Genomic DNA, 24101 nt, shown 5'->3' on the forward strand with positions numbered 1-24101 from the left:
TCTCTTTGAGAGAAAATGTTAAAATATTTCTTGCATTAGACTGATGGATGATTTCATTGATATCTTCATGTATCTTTTGTATTTCCCAAAGTGTGTGTATTATGGAACAAGATTCAAATGATAGTACAGCATGGGAGAGCCCTGAAATTTTAAGAACTGCAAATACTTTGATATCTGTGGAGTTAAGAAGAAGTTTGGAAAACCAGCAGGAGATGAGATTGGAATAACTATCTTCAAGAAAAACTGAGTGTCTCATTTTAATAAACTTCTCTGCAAAGGTTATAAGAAATCTCTAAGAATTTTAAGCTTAGAAATATTGATCAGGTACATATTTTCAAAAATTGCTCAGGCTGTACGTGTGATTTTTGAATACAAAATAAAACAAAACAAGGGCACTGTGGTAGTAATAGCTAAATTTTATTGGGTGCCTACTATGTGCTAGAAACCAAGTGTTGATCACTTTTTATATTCTAGCTCATTTAATCTTTACAATGGCTCTGTCAGGTAGGAAACTTTATCATAATCCCCCTACACATAAAGAAACAGAGGCTAAAGAGCTTGCTGAACACCATTCAGTTTGCAACTGGTGGAACCAGGCTACCATCTCAGGTAATCTAAAACCAGCTCTTGGGGTCTCCCTCACTGTGCTACGGTGGTGCCTTTCAAAGAGAAATGTGGCAGAGAGAAGTCAATAGGAGAGCAGAGAGAGAGAATAGGTCCAAGATGGCAGTTAACTTCTCTTTTTGGGAGAATGGAATTTTGGTAGGAGCTTAAGGAGGGAAGGGAGTCAAGAACAATTCAGGAAAGACAGGTACATGTGAAGGGTTTTTTTTTTTAAGATTTTATTTATTTATTCATGAGAGATACAGAGAGAGAGGCAGAGACATAGGCAGAGGGAGAAGCAGGGACCTGCATGGAGCCTGATGTGGGACTCGATCCTGAACCCTGGGATCACACCCTGAGCTGAAGGCAGATACTCAACAGTTGAACCACCCAGGCGTTCCATGTGAAGGTTTTCTATTCTTTCTTTCTTTCTTTCTTTTTTTTTTTTAAAGATTTTATTTATTTATTCATGAGATTCACAGAGAGAGATGCAGAGACATAGGCAGAGGGAGAAGCAGGCTCAGGCAAGGAGCCTGATGAGGGACTCAATCCCAGGACGGGGATCACACCCTGAGCCAAATGCAGACCCTCAACCGCTGAGCTACCCAGGTGTCTTTTCTTTTCTTTTCTTTTCTTTTCTTTTCTTTTCTTTTCTTTTCTTTTCTTTTAAGACCATGTGAAGGTTTTGAATGAAAAGTTACTTATATTCACTGAAGACAACAGGAAATTTAATTCCTTTTAATTTGCAATGATTTTTTGTATCTTATATTATATTTGAATGATTGAATGCTTATGCTTATATTTGAATGATTGAAATGCAATGAAAGAGAAATAGCTTAGTCCTGATGCATAATGATAGAACAGAGTGCAGATCATAATATGCCACACACACGGTGATTTTTTTTTTAAATTTTTATTTATAATAGTCACATAGAGAGAGAGAGAGAGGCAGAGACACAGGCAGAGGGAGAAGCAGGCTCCATGCACCGGGAGCGCGATGTGGGATTCGATCCCAGGTCTCCAGGATCGCGCCCTGGGCCAAAGGCAGGCGCCAAACCGCTGCGCCACCCAGGGATCCCCACACGGTGATTTTTAACAAGTATTTCCTATGCTGCTCTGATGAAGCCAAGTTTCTTAGCTTGCATACAGGGGTAAAAAGAGCTACACTGCCACCACAGAGATGTGTTGTATCTATTCTCATTTCATTTAGAGCTTTCTTAATTTGCATTAACAGGAATACATATTGAAATTTCATTCTGATCAAGAAAAGAAAAATGCACGCTAACTTAACATTAAATTTTCAGCACTTATAATTAACTTTAACATCAAACCTTACCTTCTAGCAAAAGCCCATCTATTTTCCCTCCCTTTCATTTGAAGATTAAACATTCTTAAGATATTTAGTCCTTATTAGTGCTAATGACTTTGGTAGTTACAGGAATTATAGTTTAAATTTTTGATACAACTTTTTCCATATGAAAGGCATTAAGTAAGCCTGTGTCAACAAATACTTTCCTTTTTATAAGGCTTTTCTGAAAAAACAAAACACTATATTACTATGGTGAACTAATTGGGAAATGACATTTTCTGAAGAACTTTCCTATTTAGCAAACTATGAAGCAGTAAAGTTCACTGCTAGGTGTTTTTCATAGCAAAGGAACATACAGTATCTGGCTTAGAAGTCATATTCTTCAAAAGTTTAGGCTTCACTATTAATTGTCAAAACTATTTCAAGTTTTGAAGGACTGACTCCATTCTGAAGATTACCTTGTTTACTGTCGTTCAAATTGGTCCTTTTAAATTCTTTCAAAAACTCTGTTCTCTGTTAGAGTATTACAGCAGGGAGGGGGAAAAAAAGTAATAGGCATTGGTGCTACCTGAATGCATTACAGTTGTGGAGGAAAAATAATTAACAGTCGAGCTCTGCTAAAAACAAAACAGAGTGGATTTAACCCTAGGAATACACACCTATAAAATAGTCACTTTCAGGTAAATCATAATTGGGATTTTGTGTGTGTGCTTTAGGAGTTTTAAAGACATCCAGTAATTGCATGACTTCACTTTGGTAGGGCTCAGGACACGTTCTCCAAGTTAACGCTCCTTGGTCAAAGCTGTGAGATCTATGATCCCCTTATCCTCTTTGTCCTTTCCAGTGCTGTTCCACTAAGGATCTATCTATATGATATCTCCCTCCTTCTTTGCCTTTTTCTGTCCTTAACTGCTTTGTTTCTATGGCAAATGGAAGTCTCACCAGTCTCCCAAGTCGTAATGATTGCTTCCTTAATCTGAGTGTTAAATTACTTCTAAGTATGTTTGTACTATGTTTTACAAGATAATCTTTGGATCCTTTCATCTGGTTGTGCAACATCAGCCAGCTTCTGATTTCTATTTGCTGCAGGGACCAGTAGAGCTGACTGGTATGCCTGGCCATGCATGCTTGGCTGCTCAAGACTCTTCTTGATGAATATCTATTCAGTTGCAAGCTGCTGCACCCACTCTGAGAAGTTTTAGAGTGGGTCCAGGTGATGCAAATATGCCTGTGAAGGAGAGGAGGTAGGGAAAAGGTCTGTTCCAGGGCCATCTTCCCAATCCCCTCCACACCAAAGATTACTCCTATTCTAATGCCCTAAGGATTTATGTAGCACTTTTAGTTCCAATGAATTTAGCCTTTTTTAGGACTTCAACAATTTTGAGTCGGGCATCTCTTAAGCAACTCAGTTCCAGTTCTGTGCTTAACCTGTAGTACCGACTTACTGACAATTTACTGGCTTACCAAGTTATCTGTGACATCTCTCCCATTGCAGCACTCTCTATATTTATTTTCCTCTTTGTTAGAGCTGTATTTGACCCTTGCAGACGGGCTCAAGATGGTTTAAAATCGAGCTGATCGTCGTCAATCACCTACGCGAGTGAGTCCAACGCTGGACAAACCCTACACTAAGCACGAAATCCTGCAGCTGGAAAGGAGCAAACTCACCGGCCCAAAAACGCATGCGCCCTTCCTTTTATTTGCACCCTCTTTTTCGCTTAGGCTCTGACCCAGGTGAGAAGTCGGTCAGTGGGGCGTGTGCGGATAGCCCCGCACGCCCAGCGCAGCGAGGAAGAGGCGCCACACCTGAGCATCCGCCGGCTCCACTCCGCTTCTCCGCGCTCCGGGCGCCGCAGGTGCTCCCCGCGCTCCCTGCCCGGGCGCGGCCGCCGCCGCCGCCGCCGCCGCCGCCGCCGCCCGCTCCCCACCCTGTCGGCGCCGACGCAGTGCGCGGAGCGGGGCTGGTGCTCGCCGCCTGCGCCCGGAGGGGCGCGCTCCGGGCCGGCGCAGCTCGCTCCGCGTCCCTCTCCTCCCGGCGCCCGGCTCCCGGCTCCCCGTCGCGGGCCGCGCCATGGGGAATGTGCCATCTGCGGTGAAGCACTGCCTCAGCTACCAGCAGCTTCTCCGGGAGCATCTCTGGATCGGGGATTCGGTGGCTGGGGCGCTCGACACTGCGCAGGTACCACCTCGCGGCCCAGGGCGTCCCGTCCTTTGCGCACAGCCGGCTGCTCGCTCTCCCGGTTATGTCATCCAGCGCGCCCCGGGCCCTGCCTGCAGCACTTCTGTCTGGCTAGGCCTCACCTCTTAGAAGGTGCCCCATCATCCCTGTGCTGTGAACACGTAGACCCGCCTCAATAGCTCAGACCGAGCAGAATCTCTACCTGGGACAGCCTTTTGCAGGACGCCTAGAGGAAACGATTTCTTCTGCTTTTCTCTTGGAGGGGCTGCATTATACTCTATGCCTAACTGTAGGCATTCCTCCAGGGATAGTGCCTTTATTATCTTTATTTTATCCTCCCTGGACCGTGTAACAAAGAGGACAATGGGTGGCAGGAAAAGGCGTGACGCCAATGTATAAGGCTAGGAAAACACCGTAGGGTGAAATTATCTAGCATATCCTTAATTATTCCTAATGTATTTATGCTTCGACGCACTTGAACAAGCTTGGGGGGGGGGGGAATTGTAAGGAACAGCAATCTCGAACCAAAATTTATTCCCGTGTGATTGCTGAATGCCCATTTTAAGACAATAGGCAACTTAATTGTCTACGTGTTTGCAGCTTAATGCATCTCAAACCAATGGCAGGTAAATGAAAAAAGAAATTTGCTTTTCCTTTAAAAGAGCTCAGAATTAAAAATTTCGCCAATTAGGAACAGTGGTTATTGTTATGTGAACATTAAAGCATGGAAAAAGGAAGGGGCAGTCTAAGGGTTTGACTCTTTTTATTTTTGCTGGATGCAAAATGTTTATCCGTGATTCATCTCGTGAACAGAATAATGACTTGTGTTAATTATACTGTTTCAGTGGGTAAACATAATTTGACTACGTGGCTTTAAGTCAACTCTTTTAATACTAGGTATCCATTTTCCTGTAGTTTTACATTTAGTGTATTCTCAGTTTATGAACGTGTGAAATTGTGATCTTTGTTCTGCAAATCAGAATTCAGCATTTGTGGATTCTTTCAAAATCAGTCAGAAGATACATTGCAGGACGCGTGGGTGGCTCAGTGGTTTGAGCCTCTCCTTTGGCTCAGGGGGTGATCCTGTGGTCCTGGGATGGAGTTCCTCATGGGGCTCCCCACAGGGAGCCTGCTTCTCCCTGTGCCTATGTCTCTGCCTCTTTATCTCTATGGCTCTCATGAGTAAACAAATAAAATCTTAAAAATACATTGTTTCTCATTACTTAAAAGATAGCCAAGGTCATCTGGCTCAAAGCCTGTTGCTGAGAACGCATGAGAGGGAAAGTTCTTCTCATATGTTCACATGTCTATTTAATTTTTCTACATTCTAATTTTACTTTTTGCTCTTACAACTTTTTTTTCATAGTTTGTTATAGAATCAGGAATCCTCTTTTTATTCCCTAACTCTGAGACTCCATGATGTTGCTGTATTAACATTGTTTTTCTCTCTCTCGTATTCTGATTTTTGGACTGTGAGGGCATTGATGGAAGCTAGGCTGCTATGTGAGGATGTCTACTTTGCCCTGTTAAGATGTGGAAGCAAAGTAATAAAAAATGACTAGGAGTGTGAGAAATAGCTATTCCTTCACTAAATATTGCCATTTTATCCCCTGACTTCTTTGCCTGGGAAACTCTTACTCATTTTTCAAACACGGCTTAAATGTCACTTCTTTTTACCAACTCTGCCCTACCCAGAGTTAATGCCCACATTTATGTGCTTCCATGGCATTTTATGCATAATTCTGTCTCAGTCCCAATCTTGTTGAATGGTAATTTTTTATATCTTGTCTTATTTGAACTCTGTATCATTGACTTCTGACATTGACTCATTGAAATTGGTCTTCCTTGGCTTCCATTAAACAACACCTGTAACTGCTTTAAGCCATACCTCTCTGGCTCCTTGGTCTGGAACCAGACTGACTCAGTGGCCTATCCCTGTCTGGTTAATGACCAGGTTCCTTGTGACTTCCTATCCACACTCAGGGTTTCAGTTGCTATTTATATATATGCGTTCTCTGGGTTTATATTCCTATCTCCCTCTTAGGCTCCAGTTTTATCATTCAGCTGCTCACTGGACATTATCACTTTGGATATTTCAAAAGCAATTCAAACTCAACATTTCCAACATTGGATTCGCTTTCTCCTTCCTTCAACTCCAGACCTTCTCCAGTATTTCTTGTCACAGGAATACCATCACAATCTGTTTAGTTCTATATGCCACAAGGCAGGAGCTCCTCAGGAGGCAGCAGATCTTCATTTCCTATTTTCATTTAATTTCATCCAAAGTGTCACTAAGTTCTGCAATTTTACCTCTTGAATTTCTCTCAAATCCATCAATTTCTCCAACTTTATTGCTACTACCAATTTTTAAATGGTACTGTCTCTTGTGGACTACTAAACAATTGGAGTCCTTCAACCCAGGGTTATATAATTAGTTGGGAGATAGTCTGTATTTTTAATGGATCCCTGCGTGTTCCCCCTCTCCCCCTCACTTTACAGCTTTGTACTCATTTCCATTACTTTCAAGAATGAATACCAAAGGTTTCAATGTGTCTCTGAAGCTTCAAAGGGTGTATTTACTGCATTTCTCTGCAACATCATCTTAAGATATTTTCTTATTCTTGCCATAGTGGTCCTCTTTGAATTCTTTGTAATGTTTCTTCTTTCTCTTTGTTTTCCCCTCTGCTGGGAAGATTATTTTTTAACGAATTAACTTCTGTTCACCCTGTGGATCTCAACACAAATGTTACTTTCTCATAAAAATCTTTCCTAGACTCTTAAGGCAAGCAACTTCTGTTATCCTAAATGGCTCAATGAACAATTCATTATATATAATATGAATTATATATTTATATTTGTGATTTGTTGTATAGTTCTCTACCAGAATCTAAGCATCATAAAAGTAAGGGAAAGATCTACCATTCTTAGCAACTAACAGAATGTCTGGTTAGTTTTTCATGGCCAGTAAATACTTCCTGAATGAACGAATTAACTAATGTTTATCTGCTGTTTATGGGACCATGAAATTCTTTGTAGCATTTGCCAAATTAGTGATTGGTACATTGTGGTACAATAATAAATAGTAGTTAAATGAATCCTAATGTGATGAGAATGAATGCTTGAAATCAATACAGTTTGGTCTTAGTGATAGAAGATGGATATTGTTAACTCTCTTACCTTTTCATCTCACAGGAGCTAGTCAGGCTTTGATGGGAAGACGAGCTAAAAATAGTTTTTTTGGGGGGGGTGATGAGATAGCATGGTGCTTAACCAATTACTGTAAAATCTGGCAGAAAGAATCATGAGAAGGACCCCTGGGATTTGAAACAATTTGGTAACCATTGGGGAAGATAGAATATTACATTTTGAAAGAATCCTGTGCTAGATAATGGAAGATTGGAAACTTAGATCTTTTTCTGCTACCACTTCATTGTGTGAGTTTGTGTAGACAATATCCTGGCTATATCTTAAAATTTTAGTCTACAGGTGAGGTAATAATGTATCCCTGATAAATGATTAGGTTGAAAATAAATACTGGGCATGTGTATATGTAAATATTCATATATTTGAAGTTTAACAATTTATTATGCAATACACAATGGATCAGTATGAATACAAGGTGTACAGTACTACAGCTCCACTGATTAAATTCTTTGAGTCTCTAATTTTTTGCTAATAACACTGATTTTGCAGAAGATTTCATTTTTTTTTTTTTGCAGGAGGTTAAAATTGATGATCATCCTATAGTTCAAGCTATCTCTTAAGCCTATTTTATTTTCCATTTGTCTCTTTTAAAGTGCATATGAAGAAGCTGGTTAAATTGGTATGTTTAAGATTTTGATTAAATGTAAGGTGACTGGTAAAGCAATCTCTTTTTGATTTCCAAGTGCTGTTTAGGCAATAGCTAATTTTTTTCATATATTAATACCCTGTTGTGACAATAAAATTCTCCAGGGTCTAAATTCTAAATCAAATAATATTTTAAATGCAGTGATGTATAAAAGCAAAATTATAAATGGACATTAAAATTATAGTACACTATAGCCTGAATCCTTTAAGTTATATTTGCCCTCAGAAAAAATACTATTCAAAAAAAGTATTTGATGTTAAAATTTCTCAGGAATCTAACCTAAATATATTTCTGCATAAATTTAATAAGAGGATAATGTGACTATATACTTTTTAGTTTGCAGTTATGCAGTTGTTAGTACATTTACTAAATAGGATGACTGGGGAGGAATTTTTTAGAAAAGAACCAAGGTACCATCTCACTTTTTTTTTTTAAATTTGTCTCAAGTGTATTTTTTTTCTCTATTCTCCTCCACTTTTACTCCTTTTATAGCTTCTTTTGTAATGGCATATTTTTATTATTTACTCCCCCCCTGCCATAGCTTGTTAATTATATACCGTTTTTACAGCACTCTTGGTTGTTATCTCTAAGATGTCAACATATAACCTGGACTTATTAAAATATGTAAATTGGTACTTTTACAACTTATTAAACATACAAATATAGTATTTTAGCCTCATTACTGACTTCTACTTTTTATATTGTATATGTTAATTTTGTTATATTTGTAATATGTATGTATACAGTTAATATACTTTTTATGTTTAGAATATATTTCTTTGCTCTTCATTCCTTTATCTCCATTTTTCCATCTGAAATTCTTGTCCTTTAGCTAGTAGTTCTTTTACTATATTCTTTAGGGAAAATCTGATGATTTTTCAGTTTTTTTGAAATTACATTGATTTTGATACATATATACATATAATAAACATAAATATAAGTTAATATCGACCATAGATATACATTCCATACAAGGAATTAAAATGCATGACAACAGCACAAAATATAGATTTCTCAATAGATACAATGGAAGCAAGAGACAATGAAGCACTGGTCTTATTTTTGCCTCTTTAATGGTAATGAGTCTCCTCTTTGTCTTTGGTTTCCAGGAGTATGACTATGATGTATCTAGATTTAACTTTCTTTGCATTTGCCAATAGTTTGTAGCATTTAACTCTCTTTGCATTTGCCAATAGTTTGTAGCATTTTCGGATCTATGGCTTGATGCTTTATTGGTTTTCATAGGTTTTGGAAAAATTTCAACCATTTCTCCATAAGTATTGCTTCTTTCTCTCTTAATCTCTCCATTTGAATTTATAATTTGAAAAATCTTAGAACTTTCCCTATGCTCCATCTATTTCTTACACTCATTTTTGTGTTTTTCATATTTTTTCTCCATCAGTCTGAATATTTTCTTCTCACTTGTATTCCATTTCACTAATTCTCTCTTCAGTTGTAATTTGCTGTTAATCTAATTTATTGTGTTTCATTTTATATTTTTGAGTTAATGCATTTCTATGTAATTTTTAAAGCCATTTTTTTTGTTCTTTGCCATGATTTTTCATCTTGTCATGAATTCTTGAATATTGGAGTTATTTTAAGTTCCATGTCTGATAAATCCAATGTTTGTATCTCTAGTTGGTCTGATTTATATATTTTTTGTCTTGGAATGCTTATTGATTTTTGAATGTCTGTTCAACACCTGAAATGAAAATTATAGACATAATTTGAAAGTCCTCAAAATAGCCTTCTCCATAAAGGATTCTTTTTCCCCCTATTTACTAATTTCCCCTTGTTTGCCCCTCTGCCTACTTCTGGCAACAAACAATCTGTTCTCTGTATCTATGAGTATTTTTTTTATTCCATGTATAAATGATACTTTACTGTATTGTCTTTCTCTGCCTGGCTTATTTCACTTAGGATAATGCCCTCAATATCTATACACCTTTTCACAAATTGCAGGATTTTTTTTTTTTATGGCTGAAAAATAAGCCTGCATATATATACTACATCTTATTATTCATCTATTGATGGACACTTAAGTTGGCTATTGTAAATGATGCTGCAGTGAACATGGAGCTGCAGATACCTTTTCAATATAGTGATTCCCTTTCCTTTGGATACTTAGAGGTAGAATTGCTGGATCTATTTTTAATATTTAGAGGACCCTTCATACTGTTCCAAGGGGCTGCACCGATTTACATTCCCACCAATAGTACAGGTGGGTTATCCACCACCCACACCATCCTTTTTAACACTTCTTAGATTTTTGAAAGTAACCATTCTAACAGGTATGAAATGCAAAAAGGGTTATCTTTAGCTTTTAGCAAGTATAAGCATATCTTACCTTAAGCCAATCAGATGTTTAGCTGATTTGAGTCAGGGCCTACTTTATTTGTAAGGATTTGTCTTTTTTTCTTCATCCTTACTTCTATTTTGTCACTATTCAGGGGTTCTAACTAAAAAGCCTAGGGTATTTACCAGAGTGTTTCCTCCTAGGTGGGCCTAAAAATCAAAGTATTTTCTCCACAGCCCCTAAGAATTCTAGAAGCTCTGATGATCTTCTCAACTGTTGATGTAGAATTGGCAGATGTTTTAAGAAGTCATGGCAGGGTGGGTCTTACCATTTTGCTTTTCTTATGCATGGCTTATTGGCCACTTAAGTACTCACTACCTTGGCCACTCTCTAAGGCTGTCAAACAAAAGTTTTCATTAATGTTTTGTCCAGATTTTCTGGTTGTTCTCAGAAATTCACTGAACAAACTAGTTAAAATATTAATTTAGCATATTACAAACATTTTGAGACAGTTACATTCTAGATAATATGTAAACTGTTTAGAGGAACTATTTATTTTCCCAGCTTTACAAGATACAATTAACATATAATGTATAATTTTATGGTATACAGATTTGATACACTTAATTATTGCACAGTGAATATCGTGTTAGCTTTAGCTAACACTTGAATCACATCACAGAATTATGATTTTTTTGTGTGTGGTGAGAATATCTATGATCTACGTTTATAGCAAATTTCAAGTATATAATATAGTATTAATCATCACTTTGCTATACATTAGATTTTTAGAACTTATTTATCTTATAATGGAAAGTTTGCATGGAGTAATAATTTAAAGCTCAAATACAGAATTAAAAGATTGGCTGCTTCATGAGAAAGTGATACTTCATGGAAAAACAGACTATCCCAATGGTTTTCACTATAAATAAAAATTATGAAAGAAAAAAATATTTTAAAAATAAGAAAAATTATGTTCAACTTCAATATCTGGCTTTAGAGAGGCAGTATAACTACTCCTTCTGTGTAACATAGTTGAGTAAAATTTGTTGAATGAACCAATTATTAAATGCATAGTCCCTTCATAATTTGTCTTTATTGATAGAAGTTTATCTCAGATCTTTTTTTTTTTTCGGACATGAAGTTGGTGAACAAATTTTATTATTGTCATTAACTTTTTCTTTTTAATATTTTACATTGCCTTATTTCATTACTGGTTCATTCTTTCTTTTTTTGTTGATTTGTAAGCCTTTATAGAAGTCTACATATTTTATCAGTTTATTTGAAAAGGATTTTGTAGGTTTCTTGATCCTCTTGTCTATATGTGTATGTTTGTATCTTTGTGCATATGTATGACATACTAGCAACTGATTTCTATTTTTTGAAAAAAAATCGTATCTTCCTGTTTTCTGAATTTATATTTTAATTTTCTTAATTTGAACATTTAGCTCATATTATTTTAGTCTTTCTTTAAAAAATAAGTGCTTTAAGACAGTTCACATATGTGAACTAATATGTTTATATGATTGTGTCTATCCTTAATTAGGTGGATTTACCTTTAATTATGTGTGATTATTTATAACTATTGATATGTTTATTTTCTGCCATATCTAATAGCCTCACTCACCATTTTATACTTATTTTTGAGGCTATTTGTACTTCTTGGTATTTTTTTATATTTAAATTGATATGCTTGTTTGGAACAAACTATGTATTTCACAGAGTGAACTCATTCATCTTGAAGAAAGTCTGTTTCATTATTATTACACCATGGGTCCTCCACATGTTACTAGGTATATTGCCACTCTCAAGACTCTCTTTGTTAACAAAAAATATCTGACAGGTAGGTGGAAGTAGAATTCCAGAGACTTGTAGTACTGATGAAGCCAGAGATTATAGTCATGGGCACAACAAAGTTAGAAAGTTGAAAATATTTGTGGTCAGAATCTTAAACAGTGAGCAGTCACAAGCAATAATAAGCCCTTTGTATAACCATGTGAATTAATGGCTCAGCTAAAGTAAGATTCAGTAAATTTCAGTGGAAGTTGAATATTGAATAGAAGGTTCACCATGACATTAAGTACACTGCAGAGTAATGTCAAAATTTCGGGTTAAGAAAACAATGGCAAACTAAGTTCTAATGGCTTTGATGTATAAGGGTTATAAGTCCTCAGAAAGGGCTAAAGGACTGTATGGCCAAATCACATGGATCTCAGAGGAGCAAGAATTATTGTACAAATAAAGAGTGACAGTTTTCAGGAAGTAATAGAAACTGCAGATGCCATCTGTACTTCTGGTCATTAAGCAAGGTTATAGAAAACTGAGCAACCTCTACATGAGAGAGTTACCAGTCCAGTGCTTTCCATAAGGGTGATCAAGGCTTGATTTAAGGCCAGAAGATGATGGGAATGTTCAGGAAAAGGGTTGTGAATGTCGTGGAGCTTGTGACTACAGGTTGAGTTTCCAAATGGAAAAATAAAGAACTTGAATCTTTATATAACTAGAAAGGCAGAGAACTACATGAGGTTCTATAGAGGAAATAGATGTTGTTGGGAATAATATATAGGGAAATGACTAAAGAAAACAGGATTGTGAAGTAAGGTGGGTTACCTAGTGTTTGATCCTCAACAGTCTTGTGATAGATGTGGTTCTCTTTGGGTATCTCTGTATCAGCTAAGTCTTAGATTTACTGCATTTCAAGAGCATCCTTCTCTCTTGAGCATGTAGACTCCATATATTGGAGTCTCCTTTAATTTGAATTGACTTATATGTGCTTTTGAAAAAAGAAAAAAGAGAGAAAGCTTTTTGTCAAGGTTGTTCATATGTTGATTTCCAAAGAGAAATGCCAGAGATGTGAATGCGGAGACCAAGAGCAGAAACCCTGATGGTTGTGGCTTGGTCTCTGTACCATTTGGAAGAACGCTCCCATGTACTTCATCCTATGCATACTGCATCTAAGATGCAGACTTTTTATAACTTTTTTCCTATTTTTTAAACCAATTAAGATACATTATTTTGTATGAGTTCTCTATTCAGAGTACTTTTATGGTTCGGTAGCTATCACTGTGGAGAGTTCAATATGTACTAGACACTGCCTAACTGTTTTATGTATAGTAACTCATTTAATCCTCCCAACAACCCACTTTATAAACTGAATAATGGGGATGCAGAAAGGTAAAATAATTTGTTCATGGTCCACAGATAATGAATAGCAGAGCTCGGAAATAAATTCAGGCAGCTTCTAGTTTCAGAGCCCCCAATTTTTACTACTATATCAGTGTTTCTTCAACTTTTCTGGTGATAAGAATCATTTGAGGTGTTTATTAAATGTACCAGAAATTCTGATTCAGTAGCTCTGAGATGGAGCAAAACTATCACTTTTTTTACATTTTTTTTGCTTTGTTTTTGAAAATCCAGTGCTGAGACTGCCACCCCTCTATCCTTGTATCTGCTTTCAGAGGGTCTGCTGTCATATCATGTTTTCTCTAGTCTATCTTTCCAGAGCTCCTGGCTGCTGTCCAGGAAAGACTCCTATGAGTTTCAACTTCCCTTCTGTCCTCTTTGAGGTTGAGACTAGAGTTCTGCCTGGAATAGAATTGCATTGGATACAAAAGGAAAAACAACTTGGTTTCCAATAAATTTCCTGTTCCCTTCAATCTCCAATACTTTCTGTCCTTGGATTTCTGTTGGCTCCTGTATTTCTTGCTTTCTCTTATTCCAGCTGGCTTTCACTTCCTTCCCTCCCCCACTCTGTGTTCTTGTTTTTTTCATTAGCTGTGAGCTCCTCCAAGTCTTTTGGCCTTCTTTATGCTTATTCACTCTGTGCTGTAACTTTCCCTGACCCTTTCTTCTCTCCTTGCCTATCCCTTTCCAAGTTTAGCTTTTATTTTTGTTTTTTATTTTTCCTCATCAACTAAGGGGTTAGACAGAACCATGACTTTATGGGTCACTGTCATGGAACAGATCATAGTAAGAGAGAGAAAGCAGAATCATATATTTGGGGAATATTGTTATTAAGAGAAATTCTGATTTGAAAGTGATTGTCCAGTCTGCTTGAAGCCCTAATAATAAAAGCAACATATAGAATCCCAGGGTTCTCCTGCCGGTCTCTCTTGTTGGTTTAAGTGGGAGATGCAAATCAGCTGTTACACAGGTGAACAGAATTTAACCTCTGGAAATGTTTTCTTTGGTCAAGACTATACTTAAAAGATAAGTACATAGAAATGCAGGACTTGGACTCTTTTATTGTATACTTAGCTGCCTCTGGCACCCAGATTATCCTCCTGTGCCAGTGGATATTTGATTTTTGTTACTCTTCATGGACAATTATGTGGGGATGCTTTAAAGGGACCGAGGACATTTTTCAACATTGGCATATTTTCAACAATGTATACCCTATTCATAATACTCAGCAGGCAAGAGTTATGTTTAAATTACCAGAAGTTTGCCATCTTCCCCTTTGGATGATCTTCCTTTTCTGAGTGATCAGAATTCATTCCTAAATGAACACTCAGGTGTTGTTTCATTTCTTCTACATCTGACCAATTTGGGGCCAAATTTTATGTTCTGTTCTTCAGAAAATAATTTTGGTTGGCAGATCTTGCTCCCGAAACATTCATTCTAAAATCAGAATTTATATAAAGACTTTTATGTGAAGATAATTGAGAACATTATTCAAGTTTATAGATGTTTATAATTTTAGATTTTCTTCTTTATATGAAGGCCTAGCAATAATGTAAAGGAAGGCCAAGTAGTGGGAAGGCTCTCTGAAAAATACAAAATGTAAACAAAAACTGTTATTTCTACATAGTGATGAAGGGACCAGAGTTGTTCCCAGCAGGATTTTGATAAGAGGAAATGATATTTCCTTCCTTGGTTTAGAGAGAGGAAGGGCTGTGCTCTGGCTCTCTGTTGCTGGCAAGGTGCTAAGGAGCATGGTGGGCAAGAAGGGGAGATAGAACCACTAGAGCTTCTGTCCCAATGGCACTATTCAGCCATATTTTCATTTTTCATTGCTGTCTCCTGAAAGCTCATTTCTTTATCCTGCTTTTTATTTGAATCCTGCTTTTTACTGCATTCCTTCTTTGTGACTTGGTTAAAAACATAAACCTGTAAATACATTTTAATGCAGTGCTGGGGGAGTCTGTGAGGATGATAATAGTCTTTGTGTTGGAGGTAGATTTGAGGTCAAATGGGATTTGGATAGATTTCTGGTCAGAATAAGATGATTGAAGATTTATGGGCAGAATTAATAAAATCATGGACAGTTATTCATTTAGTTGTGAATATTTCTGTGTCTGAGTATACACATGTCAACCTACATCTGTATCCTCTATTTGGTCTCTTGTCTCTTACATGGAAAAAGAATTTAAAGGCCCTAATCTTAAAAATTGCCTTTTTAGTTTTTTTTTATGTTTGATTTGAAGATGGATGCTTATGTTTTGCAAGTGGTGAATCTCATGAGTATTTCGCTTATCTACCCCTCCCACCCACCCCCACTGCCAGCCCCATTCCCTGTATAGTGCTTAGAAGTTCCATCTTCCGCATTGAAGTAGTGTCCTACCAAATATGTTTGAAAAGATTGAAGTATCTCTATATTTAAGACATGATATTTTTAGTGCTAGATTGAGATCTTCTCAGGAGACGAAACTATATTTTATTTACCTTTCTGTTATCCAGGAGACCTACATACTCAGGTCTTTTAAAAATATTTATAGAGCTAAATTGTTTCTATGTGTTAAATACAGCAAGCATCCACAGTACAAACTTCAGGTGCTTTCAGCCAAATTAACGGACTTTATGATTGGCAAAAGCAGTATCAAAAATATTATTTTTGTAAACTAGAGTTAGTTTTAGCTGTACTGTATTATTTTTCATATTGGACTCTAATGTCAATTTTTAAATCCAGGTGCTAATTTTTTTTTTTTTTATTTCCTGGCTATGAAGGTAGAATCTAGCTTTTCAGTCACCTCCCATATCTCTGTTTTTACTGAGTTAATTCACACGGTGTACAATATGCATCTTCTCAGGACTCTGTTTTATGGAAGAAGTAGTAGAAACATTGAGGGGTATAATAATAATACCCTCAGGGTGAAGCAGCTTCTCTATTGCAGTGTCTAAGCCACGGTCTCTGGTTTTGGATTCAGTGTTTGGGCTGAATATCCCACTGATAGTAAGCGCATCAAATGTCACCTTATGCTCGTTAACTTTCCAAGTCACGCTTCCTTGGATTTGTGAAGTAGGGAAATGCAGATGTCAGGAAACTTCGACTACATAAAAACGCCTTCAATATAAGTTTCACTCTATGAAATCAGCATTTCATAAAGTCTTTTTGGTGAACTTTATTAACAAGCAATGGGATCTAGGAAGCTTGGCAAACAAGGAGGCAGGAAACCCCAAAGAGAACATGTCTGTCAGACGTCTTTCCTTCTGGGGCTTGCTTCCAAATGTTTTTGGATCTTGAAGGAAGTGGAGTGGCTCTCTGCCACCACTCTCATACATCTGTAACCCACTGAGTGTACAGAGTCTGGCATTCACTTTTTAAATTCTTTCCTCAATCTGTATTTATTTCACTGTGAAATAGAAGCTGATCACATAGGTTGATGTTGAAGTCAAAATATGAATCTTATTTTACTTAGGCACAATTTCTACTTTCTGAGAATTTTGATTTAAGGACTGAGAATTCTCAGATTTTTAAAAATGCTGTGGCACCATTCAAATCTTGCATTTTATAGAAATCTGTGGACCTGGTCAAACATAAAAGTTGAGGGCAATTTGGAGTTCTGTTTTCCTAGCTTTTAGGGCTGTGTTTAAAAGACCTGTGGAGTAACAGATGTAGTTATTCAGAGTTTGACTCATGAATGTCTGCTATCACTTAGTCCCCATTCCCTTATGACATGATTTTAATATTTAATATAATTCTGCTAAATGTATGCTCTAGAAAATATTGAAAGAAAGAACTTGAGCTAAGGGAGATGGAACATAAGCCTCTGTAAATACTCATCTCTAGAGAGGTAGATCTCTTAAATATCTATTTGCCTTTAAAGAATGTACACAGATACTGACCTTTTGATGAGAAAGGAATAGTGATAACTTGTTAAATAGAATGTATATAATTTGTCTTAATAAAAAATTATTTAGGGGCAATAGTATTATTTTAGCCTTCCTGCTCTCGATTTGCAACTGATTTACCAAATAGGACAAATGAGAGAATAGAAGAGATACAAAATGCTACATCAACTGTTAATAGAGTATTGTTAACAAGAACTTGGGAATTAACACAGCACTGATTTTTTTTAATACTTATTTATTTGACACAGAGAAAGAGCACAAGCAATGGGAGCGGAAGAGGGAGTAGCAGGCTCAGCAGGGAGCCTGACATGGGGCTCCATCCCAGGACCCCTGGATCATGACCTGAGCTAAAGGCAGATGCTTAACCAACTGAGCCACCCAAGTGCCCCCTCACACAGCATCAGTATCAGCAGCCACTCTTTACCAGATGGCCAACTTATTCCAGTGACTTTGCTAAGGGCATTATTTAACTTCTGAACACTTAGATTTGTGTGAAAAAGATCCCATTATGTTCACTTTTAATAGGAGTTGAGGGAGGCTCAGAGTTAATAAAAATCTCTGCAGGCCACATAACTCGGAGAGACAATGGACTTGAATCCATACAGGTCCCAAAGCCAATATTTCTCATGCTATATCCTGTCAGTCTATTGACCAGTACAAACTTCAATTATAAGAAAATTGTTTGTACTCATTTACTATAACTTCTTTTCATTTAACATAATCAGTAAGGTTCTAGATTAATCTATCACTTTAAGGAAGGAAACTGCAGTTGGTTACAAATGACTTGGGATGATTATAGCTCATCTTCCCTCATTAGTTCGTTTTGAGATCCAGTATTTAAAAACCGAGGTGGATGAAGCTGAATGAATCATTCTTATTTCAGAGAGAAGTTATTCAGATTCTTTAAAATGATGCCATTGTTCTTGGTAAATCTTTCACAGCCTTCCCCTTTTGCTCTGTACCTAACAGCAGCCCTTCATTTACTGCTGGTTTTATAGGATATTTCTGAGAAATCTATCCCTTCTTAGTTTTTCAATAGCTAGATTAAACTTGGGGCAAGTACAGGGCACCTGGGCGGCTTAGTGGTTGGGTGGCTTAGTGGTTGAGCACCTGCCTTTGGCTCAGGTTGTGATCCCAGAGTCTTGGGATTGAGTCCCGCATCAGGCTCCCTTCACGGAGTCTGCTTCTTCCTCGGCCTATGTCTCTCCCTGTCTTTCTGTGTCTCTCATGAATAAATAAATTTAAAAGTATTAAAAAAAAAAAAAAAACTTAGGGCAAGTACAATTGACTTAAAGTCATACCCAAAAGGTCTGATTTATATAAAATGCATCATATCCATACCAAATATTATGTATGTAGACTTCACACACCTGAAAGTTCCTGGCTAAGTTCTGTTGGAAAAATCTATTTCTTTCAACTACTGCATCTTTATTCTTTTTTCTAAGTGGTCATCCAAAACTGTAGTGTGTAGAGGAAAACCACACTATAATAAAATAAATGGAACAAAAAAAAAACCAAAAAACTTGGTCACATAAAATGTGCTGATGTTCTATTGTGAGGATAATAAAAAACTCCTTATTAGTAAGACCTGAGCTGTTTGAAGCATAGAAAGCAAGAATTTTCTGTTTGATACAGAAGGTCAAAAAGTAAAGATAATGAAACAAATTGTATATAATTAATCATTGAATAAAAAAAGGTAATGGGTGGGGATCCCTGGGTGGCTCAGTGGTTTGGTGCCTGCCTTTGGCCTAGGGCGTGGTCCTGGAGTCCTGGGATTGGGTCCCGCATCAGGCTCCCTGCATAGAGCCTGCTTCTCCCTCTGCCTGTGTCTCTGCCTCTCTCTCTCTCTGTGTCCCTCATGAGTAAATAAATAAAAATCTTAAAAAAAAAAAAAAAAGGTAATGGGTGAGAAAAAAAAAATAATCACATAACCACAAGGCAGTGTTCTAGCCCTACAAGGTATACCTAAGAGAAAATCTTCAAGATGTTTCCATTTGAGAAATAAATGAGAAACCAGTCACATTATGACTGAACATTTGAGTTGAATTTACACCATCACAGATGCACTTTCATGTTGCTTTGCTGTTTTCCCATTTCTGCTTAGCAGTTCTAAGAAACAATGCTGAAGTAGGGAAAGTTGAGGTGGCCTCTTGCTGTAGTTCCTCCTTTTTTCTTGCCACTGGGGCTTTGTTCTTTGGGAGGATCAAGCTGTATGGCTGCCCGATCCACCCCAGAGGAAGCCTCAAGCCTCTTGACTCTTCTTTTTTTAAAAGATTTTATTTATTTATTCATGAGAGAGACACAGAGGGAGGCGGAGCTATACGCAGAGGAAGAAGCAGGCTCCTTGCAGGGCCTGATACAGGACTTGATCCCAGACTCAACCTGAGCCAAAGGCAGATGCTCAACCACAGAACCACCCAGGTGCCCTTTTACTAATGAAAGCAAAAGCAAGAGAGGAGTAGCAGCTTCTTTTTAAACTGTTGGTAAAGGGAAATAAAAATGATTCTTGTTATGAATTTTGTATGAACTCCTGATAACTAGTTTTGATGAAACCACAGGCAAAACTTGGTATCAGATTAATTAATTACTCAAACTCCATGTACTAACTTTCTTCTGTTTTCATATTCCTAAAGTAGTTGGAGAACTTATCCATTAACTAATAGGAATAGGAGGAAGTAAATGCCAAGAATAATAAAAATGGGCTGAGACATGCTAGACAATAGATACATCATTAATTTCTAGGAAGAAATCCTGTGTGTGAAAAATTAAATTTGTGCCTAATCATTAGTAACATATACAATTCTCATAGATGATAAAGACCACAGGAGTTGAAAACCAGAAAAACAAAGCATATTCTTACATACTTTTGTTATTTGTATTACTATTGTGGCAGAGTATAATTATATTTGGATTGTAGGGTATGTGTTTTATTTTTCACGTTTTGGCCTTAACATCCCTATAAGCACATATTAACACTTTATCAACCCTAGTTGATACTTTATAAAACATTGGATACTTTCCAAGTGCTGACACATTTTAGGTGCTCTAATTTTCATCTGGACAAACATTTATAGCTCATAATCTTGTTCCCATGATTATGTTTATCATCATGTGAAGGCATATATACCTACTCACTGAAAGTCACCCCATCCATGTCCAAATGTGTTTATGAGTATGAATGTCCATCTTCATGTATGTAGGTTTAGGTCTATGAATATATGTAAGTTCATATTTATTACTGTTGGGTAAATGATAGTATATCAAAGCATGGTTTTTTTTGGAGTCAGAACACTCAGGGGAAATGATGAACTGGGCAAAGAGAAATTAGGAGCTGGAGCAATTGAGATGTTGTGTCTGAGATTGATAGAAGAAAAACTGGGAGAGACTACTGAAAAATGGGCATCTAAAAGAAGAAATCGATTTTTTTTTATTTTTTATTTTTTTAAAGATTTTATTTATGTATTCTTGAGAGACAGAGAGAGAGAGAGAGAGAGAGAGAGAGAGAGGCAGAGACATAGGCAGAGGGAGAAGCAGGCTCCATGCAGGGAGCCTGACGGGGGACTTGATCCAGGACTCCAGGATCATGCTCCGGGGCGAAGGCGGCGCTAAACCGCTGAGCCACCCAGGGATCCCCAAGAAATCGATTTATATAGAATCTTCCACAGTGCCTCACATTTTTCCCCCCTGCCTTATAGTTGATTGCTTGAGTTATTCTGACATCTTCTAGTGTCCTTGAGATTTCACTATATTATTTCAAACTTGAACCACTATGAGTTATTACATCTGGTATTAGGTCACTTTGGACAGTAGGATCTATTCTTGCCACACCAAACCTGTGTAAGTCAACCATTGATGTTCCAACTTTTTCCTTCCTCAAGGACTGTAAAGAGGCCCTAGAAGCCAGATGGCCTGGTGGTGGGGGCAGCAGATCCTGAGGCCTTTCCTGAGCAACCATCTCCCATTCTCTCAAGCTGTTCAACATTAACATAATGACTACATATATGTTTCTTCTCGTGTGCTCTAATATACATAGATGTTGCAAATATTGGTATTTCTAAATACCACCAAAAATTTAATGGGAGGTAGAAAAATGTTCAAATGACTTGAAAACTTTATAAAGAGAGTTTGTGGAATTGTTTGAGATTCTGCTTTTATGGTTTAAAATTTCATCTGTTAATTACTCTAGCATATGCTGGAAGACTAGTTTGAAATGGTCCCGATGAGGAAAGATAAATCATTTTCATTTAGACATGAAATAATGGTATTTGAAAAGAAGAAGTTAGGAAGTGCTATTCATGCTATGAAACTAGAATGGAGATCAATATAAAGATTGTGATTTTAATTTTTATTTTTACATTATATTGGCAGAGGGATTTTATTGAATTTGTAGTTGATAGTGATAAGCTCTTAAATGTAATCGTATAGCTTTTCTTTTAAGTTGGCTTAAACAAGACTCCTGGTTCTCAAATTGTGGTCCTTGGATCAATAGTATCACCATTATCTGTGAGCTGGTTAGAAATGCAAATTCATGGACCCAGCTTGACCTAATGAATAATGATCTCTGGAGATGGGCCCAAGAAACTGTGTTTTAATAAGCTCTACAGGGGATTCGTATGCACATTAAAATTTGAGAAATACTGATCTAAAGGAATTGCCCATGACTAAAGGCCATTATGATCTATACAGGAAACAGCTGGAATGATGAGGCTTGAGCTTTGTCTTAGTCTTGTATTATAAGGACCTTACTTCCAAAAAGAATCTCCATTAACTGAGGTTGTAAAACAAATATGATCAAAGTTTTAAAAATGATTTTATAAGAATACAGTTTAATTATATTCAAAGTTATTAATATGAGAGTCCAAACAATAATTTTAATAAACACTGAATACTTTTAGTTTAGAATAAGTGGTTTGTTGGCATACTTGTTCCCTGAATAAATTGAATAAATAATACTGCTGAAATAAACTAGTTATGTGTAGAATAAAATTAAACTTTATTGAGCAACCTGATAAATTTTGTTAGAGTTTGAGTTTCCAAATAGAAGCTTAGTTTGCTTAGCTGGAAGGAATAAAGACTAATTAGTCATTACATGTAACCTGTTTGTTAACTGTTCCTCTGAGGGGAAATTGAAAATCAGCCTTTATGGTTTATTTTTTTAATGGAAATTGAAAAAAAGAACATTGATTTACTGCCTAAAATGGCTGATAAAGTTTGCATCCAACTTTAGTAGAGCTGTGCACAAAGTTTTTTCTTTGTTTTGATGTTTTAGTCTGCAGATGTTAGCTGTTTTTGTGAGGAAATAATGGTGTTAGCTATGAGTTTTCTTGGAAAGAAAGAGCTTAAAAGCTTTAGAGTGCTGGAATCACAGTCTGCACAGCCAGATGAACATGGATGGAATGTTAGGTGAAGCCCATGGGGAGTCATTCCACAGCAGCATCTGGAAGGAAACAATAAGTGACTGCAGGGTTTACTTTTCAGGCAAATGATTAAGAAGTGATTAAATGAAGGTGTTAGGATGTGAGGGAGGGAAGGAAGCACTGAAGGTGTATATATAATATGGAACGGAGGGATTATGGAGAAGACTTAACAGAATGAACCATAGATCACAGCTGAACTTATAAAAAACTGGAATTGGAATTTGAACAGACTAGCTTATAGGTATCACATGAAACAGAACGTGAGATTCACATAATACAGAACATACTCAAACATATTTTTTTGAAATAGTAAAGGACAGTGATGATGTCTAGTTATTCAGAGCCACTGGAAATCATTTCTTAGAGTTGGAAAGACATCCTGCATTATACCTTTAGAGTCTTACTCTGATTACATTGGCCCTACTTTAAAGTCCTAAGAGAGCTCTGGATTTTGTAAATAGAAATCCAAGGCTTTGATCAAGTAAGTGGTTGTGCTTTAGCAGTTTGATACCACCTTGTTCATAATACATAATGACAGTTTTGCTTTAAATTGCTTTCTACAGAAATTTTTTGCTCTTTTCGTAAATGATCAGATCTTCCTTTCCTTTTCTCTTAGTGACTATTTTCCACTCTAAACTGTGAATGAATGAATGAATGAATGAATTGTTGAATAAAGGAAGGAAGTAATATAAAATCTCAATGTTTAGATGTATAGAGGTAGGAAAAATCCAGACCCCCCCCCCCCGACCCCGGTTCTTTGGGCTGGTCTATTAGTTAAATGAAAGAAAATAATTTCATTAAAGGAGTCCCACAAAAACATAAGTAGCTCAAGGATAGTCCAGCAGTCGAGGCTTATACAACATCCCAAACCAAGGAGAAAGGGAATAGGGATCTGGAGCTTCAAAGAAGGGAAAGACAATTATTAGAAAGATGGGAAGAGCAAAAGTTTGGTAAATGTCGTGCTACACAGAAACAGTGGGACACAGGTATTTGGACAAACAGGCTCTGCAGAGCTCCCCCTAGCTTACCAACCTAGCCTATAATTCTTACAGTTATCTCTGGTGATAGCTCTCTTCCTGGACCAGGTCTGAATCTAAATTCTTAAAGGCAGTTAATGGGGAAGTAAAAAAGCTCTTTGAGTCTTTTGGGTCTTGATTGTCTTCAGCTCAAAATAATCTATATGCCAAAGTGACAAATTTTGGGGAGACTCATTCTGAACCCCCTTCAGTCTCACCTATAAAATTTTGCTAAGAAGTTTGACAGTCCAGAATTTGAGTTGGTAGATTATTTCCATTTCCCTAAACTAGTCAAATCAACATTTGTGTTGATTTTGATCTTTTGTTAGCAAAAGATCCTTAGTTATACTCCTGAGAATA

The 24101-nt window shown here is 36.9% G+C and overlaps 1 protein-coding gene across 6 annotated transcripts in view; it reads left to right on the forward strand.

Moving 5' to 3' along the window:
- Window positions 1-3860: 3860 nt before the first annotated feature.
- The window catches only part of HMGCLL1 (3-hydroxymethyl-3-methylglutaryl-CoA lyase like 1), a 200719-nt gene continuing 180478 nt past the window's right edge, over window positions 3861-24101 (forward strand). For 2 of the 6 annotated variants that reach the window (XM_041732305.1, XM_041732367.1), the window contains exon 1: window positions 3868-4091. In XM_041732305.1, coding sequence (XP_041588239.1) covers window positions 3984-4091 — 108 coding nt within the window. In that variant the 5' untranslated portion in view covers window positions 3868-3983. Of the gene's footprint in view, window positions 4092-24101 lie in introns of all 6 variants that reach the window. The other 4 variants (XM_041732240.1, XM_041732427.1, XM_041732507.1 and 1 more) reach the window with 4 other exon arrangements.

This window comes from Vulpes lagopus, chromosome 1, assembly GCF_018345385.1.
Source record: "Vulpes lagopus strain Blue_001 chromosome 1, ASM1834538v1, whole genome shotgun sequence".
Classification (NCBI taxonomy): domain Eukaryota; kingdom Metazoa; phylum Chordata; class Mammalia; order Carnivora; family Canidae; genus Vulpes; species Vulpes lagopus.